Source organism: Entamoeba nuttalli (genome assembly GCF_000257125.1).
Source record: "Entamoeba nuttalli P19 unplaced genomic scaffold asmbl_5282, whole genome shotgun sequence".
Classification (NCBI taxonomy): domain Eukaryota; phylum Evosea; order Mastigamoebida; family Endamoebidae; genus Entamoeba; species Entamoeba nuttalli.
Genome location: NW_008577355.1, coordinates 1 through 5,606, shown reverse-complemented (window position 1 = coordinate 5,606; position 5,606 = coordinate 1). Strand labels below are relative to the sequence as shown.

Here is a 5,606-nt window from a genome sequence, read left to right as displayed (position 1 = left end):
ACCAGACATACTCCGTATAAATTTTAGAAGAAAGTTCAGTGATGTATTTAGTTTGAAATGAGCAAAGAAGAAGTAGCAACCAATTCTATTAACACTTAATTCATTGCTTTTTATTATTAATATTTTTTTAACTTTTATCATATTTTCGGTTAATCCATTTCTTATCAGCAAAAATCCAAACACCATTTAACTTTACCATTCCATAAGGATCGTGAAGAGTTAGAAAACCTTTAACTAAGAGGACATTGTTTTTTCCTAACAATCATTTTTCAATACAAGCTAATTCCTGTTATACTCATCTTTCAAAACAAAGTAAAAAAATAGCAGAATTAATTTTTCAAGATAAAAGAATCCCCATCTTTTAACACAGGAAAAGTATTTGTTAATGCTTCTTGACTCTTCTTTGTCAATGTTGCATTTAAAGAGTCTTGTACCCCACATTTTCCTTTTATAATATACTTTCCATAAGGATCAATAATTGCACTTTCACCTATGTAATGAGAGTCTTCATCATTTGGTAAGCAATTTGGTAAAGAACCACAATTATTAGCAGCAAGAACAAAACATTGATTTTCTATTGCTCTTGCTTTTGTTAGTATTTTCCAATGTGCTCTATTTAACATACTCCAACAACCAACAATAATTAGAATGTCATAATGATTTTCTAATGTATTTCTGAGCCATACAGGAAAACGTAAATCATAACATACAGCTAATAAGATATTCCATCCTTTATAATTTACAATACATTTCTTTAAACCATTGCTAAACTCTAAACCTTCTCCTCCCATATGATATAAATGACGTTTATCATACCAAACACATTCTTCAGATGGATAAATAAAATACATTCTATTATAAATTCTTTCTCCATCTTTAATAGTAATAGAACCAGTAATAGCACATTTTCTTGTTCTAGCAATTGTTTTCATCCATTGAAGTGTAGGACTTGATGAGTGGTCTTCAGCAACAAGATGTGCTTTAGGTTGAAAACCAGTATTAAACGTTTCAGGTAAAACAAACAAATCGATGTTATTAGAAGAATGTTGAATGATTGATTGTATTTGTTTTAAATTTTCAGCTTTATTCCAAAATAATGTAAAAGGTTGAATAACACAAACATTTAAAGACATTAATAAGAATAATAATGACTTTAATAGATTAAATGATATTTTTTAAAAAATTCTATTCATTTAATAAAAAACTAATATAAAGATAAATTTAAAACATCCAAAGAACAAAATAAAACAATTGATATTAAGCAGTATCAAGTTCAGTTCCCAAAGAGAAACGATATCTAAGATTAATTCTTCTAATTAATCTAAAACGTTCTCTCTTTGGTAATATTTGTAAAACCTCTCTCATTTTTTGTAATAATCTTGGCTCTAATTCTTTAGCTCTTCTACACATCTCTTTTAATTCTTTTATTCGTTGTTGTTGAACCATACGATCCATAACACTTCTTCCTAATTTTGGTTTAATTCGAAATTCATTATCCAAAGCGATTAATGCTAATCTTTCAACTTCTTCAACTTGTTTTAATTTTTGGTCAAGTGCTTTTATAGCTGTTTCTACTCGTTGAATAGTTGGTGAAACACTAGGAGTAGCAAATAATGGGTCTCCTCCAGATAAATCAATTTGGGCATAAACCATTGAAAATGTCAGGAACAACACAGCAAAGGCATTTACCATGTGTAATCAAAATATAATACTTTAATAGTTTTGTTTTAAATATTTTCTTTCTCTTTTATTTTTTAGTTTTATTTTTTAGATTTTCCTTTTTTTATTGTTTTGATTTTTATCTTTATTTTCGTTATTTATAACATAAAATTATCACTTTCTTATTTTTTAATAATACATTGATGTAACTGTTATCCAAATAACCAAAAGTCTATGGTGAAAGAAAACATTGGATTATTTGTAACAAGCAACTACAATTATCAATAAACTAAAATGAAAAGAAATATAAAGAAAAAACCCTATTTTTTTTTTTAATAATTTTGTTAATATCTTCAAAGTAATAATGAGTGCTCTTTCATTGCGTATTAATGCAAAAGATGGACGGGCAAGACAATGTACATTGACACTTCCTCATGGAGAAGTAGAAACTCCAGTGTTTATGCCAGTAGGGACAAAAGCAAGTGTAAAATCATTAACGTATGAACAAGTAAAAGAAATGGGATGTCAAATATTATTGGCAAATACTTATCACATGTTTCTTCATCCAGGAGTTGATGTATTAAAGAAAGCAGGAGGATTACACCAATTTGCTAAATGGGATGGAAATATATTAACAGACTCTGGAGGATTTCAAATGGTGTCATTATCTGACACAATGACAGTTAATGAACAAGGTGTTATTTTCCAATCTATTGTAGATCATAAACCAATTAATTTACCACCTGAAGAATCTATTCATATACAACAAGCAATAGGATCAGATATTATGATGCAATTGGATGATGTAGTTTCTTCATTAACAACTGGTCCTAGAGTAGAAGAAGCAATGGAAAGAAGTGTACGGTGGTTAGCACGATGCAAAAATGAATATCTTAAAACAAAAGAAAAACAAAATTTATTTGGTATTATTCAAGGAGGACTTCAACCAAATCTAAGAGAACGATGTCTTGAAGGTATGGTTAAAGTAGACACTCCAGGGTATGCAATTGGTGGATTATCTGGAGGAGAAGCAAAAGATGATTTTTGGAAGATGGTTGATATTTCTGCACAAGGATTACCAGAAAATAAACCAAGATATCTTATGGGAGTTGGATATCCTGTTGAAATGTTGTTATGTGTGTTATTTGGAGTTGATATGTTTGATTGTGTTTATCCAACAAGAACTGCAAGATTTGGAACAGCATTTAGTGATGATGGGTTAGTGACATTAAAGATTAATAAATATAAAGATGATTTTAATGTGATTGATGAGTCATGTGATTGTTTATGTTGTAAAAAAGGAAATGGACTAACAAAGTCAGCTCTTCATTTTATGTTTACAAATGGAGCTGTTGATGGTACACCAGTAGCACAATATTTAACCCATCACAATATATCATATCTCTTTAATTTAATGAGGAAATATAGAGTGGCAATTAGAGAAGGTAAATCAAAAACATTTGCTTGTGATTATATTATAAGATTTTATGGAGGAAAAGAACATGTTCCACAATGGATTATTGATGCATTAACAAAAGCTGGTGTAGAGTTTGAATAAAAAGAAGTCACATGAAAAATATAAAAAAAAAGATAATAAAATTTTTTAATAAGTTTAATTTTTTATTATTTTAGTGAAAAATATCTTCACAAAAAGAAAAAAAAAATAAACATCTAATTATTTATATTAAAATGAGTGTAACAACTTCTTTATCCGCAGAACAATGGCAACATGACCATTTTATTGTCCATACAAGTAAAGCTGGTTATTTAGCTCAAAGCATTAGTGCAGTACTTGGATATCCAATTATTCCAATTATTCATAAAAAGTTTAGTGATGGAGAGTGTTATTATAGAATTGCTATTCCTGAAAGAACTTCATTAGTTGGAAGAGATGTAGTTGTTGTAAGTTCTATTGTTGATGACCAGGAATTACTTGAAGTAGTAAGAATTGGAGGAGAATTAGCAGAACTTGGAACAAAAAGAAGAATTTTTGTGATTCCATATCTTATGTATTCTACTATGGAACGAGCAGTTCATCCTGGAGAAGTTGTTACATGTAAATCTACAGTAAGAATGTTATGTGGTATACCATCTTCTGGGTTAGGAAATTTATTTATGTTAATGGACCTTCATACATCAGGTATTATTCATTATTTTGAAGGTACAGTTCAAGCAATGGAATTATATGCTGAAAGTACTCTTGAACAAGCAATTGCTGAGAATATTGATTTTAGTGAACCAGTAATTTTTGGTTCAGCAGACCTTGGAAGACCTTTATGGGTAGAAACTTTTGCTAATCATTTTGGAGTTGGAATTGCTTTTATTAGAAAAAGTAGGTCCTTTGAAGACACTCATGTTATAGGTGAACCTATTGGAGATGTTAAAGGAAAACATGTTGTTATTTATGATGATTTGACAAGATCAGCTGGATCATTGATTAAAGCTTGTAATGCTTATTTAGATAATGGAGCTATTAAAGTGACTGCAGTTGTTACTCATTTATCATTAATTGATGATGATGTTGTACAAAAAGTTATTGACTCAAGAATTGATCGAGTAATTGCTACTAATAGTAATGTTAGATCTCAAATGGATGCAGTTAAAAATAGTAAGAAGTTTATTATTTGTGATATTTCTCCAGTATTTGCCAAACAGATTAGAGCATGTTTAAATAACAATAATGACTAATCATCGTTTAGTTTATTTTATTTCTTCTTTTCTTTTTTTTTTAATAAAATAAAAAAAAGAGATTCAAAAAACTCATTAAATGAGTAACGAACATCTCATTCATCAGTTAGAAAATGAAATACAAAAACTAAAGAAAAGAGTTGAAGAAATGGAATTAATAGAAGAATTTCCTTCTGCTATTGATGCTTTTAAATATATACTTCAAGTATCGAATAATAATGATAATAGAAAAGTTAAACAACTTATTCAACTCTATGAAAAACAATTTAATGAAAAAGACATTTTGGTAGCAAATGAAATTAAAAACCAATTAACAAATAAAATAGAAGAATATAATGAATTAATTAAAAACAAAGAAATTAAAGGAATTATATTAACTGTTATTTCACAAGAACGTAAAGAAGAACAAAAAGTTATTGAAAAAGTAATAGAATTATTTAATTTAAATAAAATAAATGAACAACGTAAAGATGAACTTCTTCAATATTTTGATTCATGTTTAATAGAATTAGAAATACTTAAAAAAGAAATAGGAAGTTATCAAAAAGGAATTAGAAATGAAATGCCCAAACCAATTCGTATTATTTCACATTCACCATCATTTGAAAATTTTAATTCATTACCAACAACAAAAAGTCCAAAAATAAATAACTATGGAGAAATAGCAAAAATTATTGAAAGTACATTTAAAATAAATAGTGATACTATTATGATTTTAATGAATACTATTCATATGAATAAAATGAACTTTCTTACTGAAAATTATTCATCATTAGAGAAAATTACAAAAGAAGGATTAGTTAATATTATTAAAGGAAATGAAAATGTTATGATATTTTTCTTTTTAAAAAGAAATATTATTGTTGGTATTTATTTTAATACTCCTCTTCAACCTGATAAACAAATTAAAGAAAATGATCAATTTTTATTATTTATTATTGAAGATACAACAATTACTTTTTGTCATCAAAAAAGAGAACAAGGAACTTTAATTAGATTAGGAAAAGAAGATAACGATTTTAATGACTCTTGGATTGAAATAGAAAATGGTTTTAAATTATATCAAGAAAAGTCTGGAACTGTTTTTACTATTCCTAAATTAATACTTTCTTTTGATGAAAAATATATGAATGAATTTGTTATTCAAAAAAAGTCTATTCTTTTTCCAAATACAAAATATGAATTAAATAAAATTGCTGCTTTAAAATGGTTTAATTAATAATTATTTTTATATTTTTTAGTTTTATTTATTTTTATAT

At 27.1% G+C, this 5,606-nt stretch overlaps 5 protein-coding genes across 5 annotated transcripts; 3 read left to right on the top strand and 2 right to left on the bottom strand.

The window, feature by feature from the left end:
* Positions 1 to 329: 329 nt before the first annotated feature.
* ENU1_125940 (hydrolase, carbon-nitrogen family protein) lies at positions 330 to 1,133 on the bottom strand (the record flags this gene model as incomplete). The annotated part of the gene is made up of 1 exon (XM_008859952.1): positions 330 to 1,133. The coding sequence occupies one exon, from the start codon at positions 1,131 to 1,133 to the stop codon at positions 330 to 332; it is 804 nt and encodes a 267-aa protein (XP_008858174.1).
* A 124-nt stretch (positions 1,134 to 1,257) lies between these two features.
* ENU1_125930 (hypothetical protein) lies at positions 1,258 to 1,692 on the bottom strand (the record flags this gene model as incomplete). Its single annotated transcript, XM_008859951.1, has 1 exon — positions 1,258 to 1,692. The coding sequence occupies one exon, from the start codon at positions 1,690 to 1,692 to the stop codon at positions 1,258 to 1,260; it is 435 nt and encodes a 144-aa protein (XP_008858173.1).
* Positions 1,693 to 2,023: 331 nt separating this feature from the next.
* Positions 2,024 to 3,217, top strand: ENU1_125920 (queuine tRNA-ribosyltransferase; the record flags this gene model as incomplete). The annotated part of the gene is made up of 1 exon (XM_008859950.1): positions 2,024 to 3,217. The coding sequence occupies one exon, from the start codon at positions 2,024 to 2,026 to the stop codon at positions 3,215 to 3,217; it is 1,194 nt and encodes a 397-aa protein (XP_008858172.1).
* A 131-nt stretch (positions 3,218 to 3,348) lies between these two features.
* On the top strand, positions 3,349 to 4,347 carry ENU1_125910 (ribose-phosphate pyrophosphokinase, putative; the record flags this gene model as incomplete). Its single annotated transcript, XM_008859949.1, has 1 exon — positions 3,349 to 4,347. One exon carries the CDS (start codon positions 3,349 to 3,351, stop codon positions 4,345 to 4,347), a length of 999 nt encoding a protein of 332 aa, XP_008858171.1.
* Positions 4,348 to 4,426: 79 nt separating this feature from the next.
* ENU1_125900 (hypothetical protein) lies at positions 4,427 to 5,566 on the top strand (the record flags this gene model as incomplete). The annotated part of the gene is made up of 1 exon (XM_008859948.1): positions 4,427 to 5,566. One exon carries the CDS (start codon positions 4,427 to 4,429, stop codon positions 5,564 to 5,566), a length of 1,140 nt encoding a protein of 379 aa, XP_008858170.1.
* Positions 5,567 to 5,606: the final 40 nt, after the last annotated feature.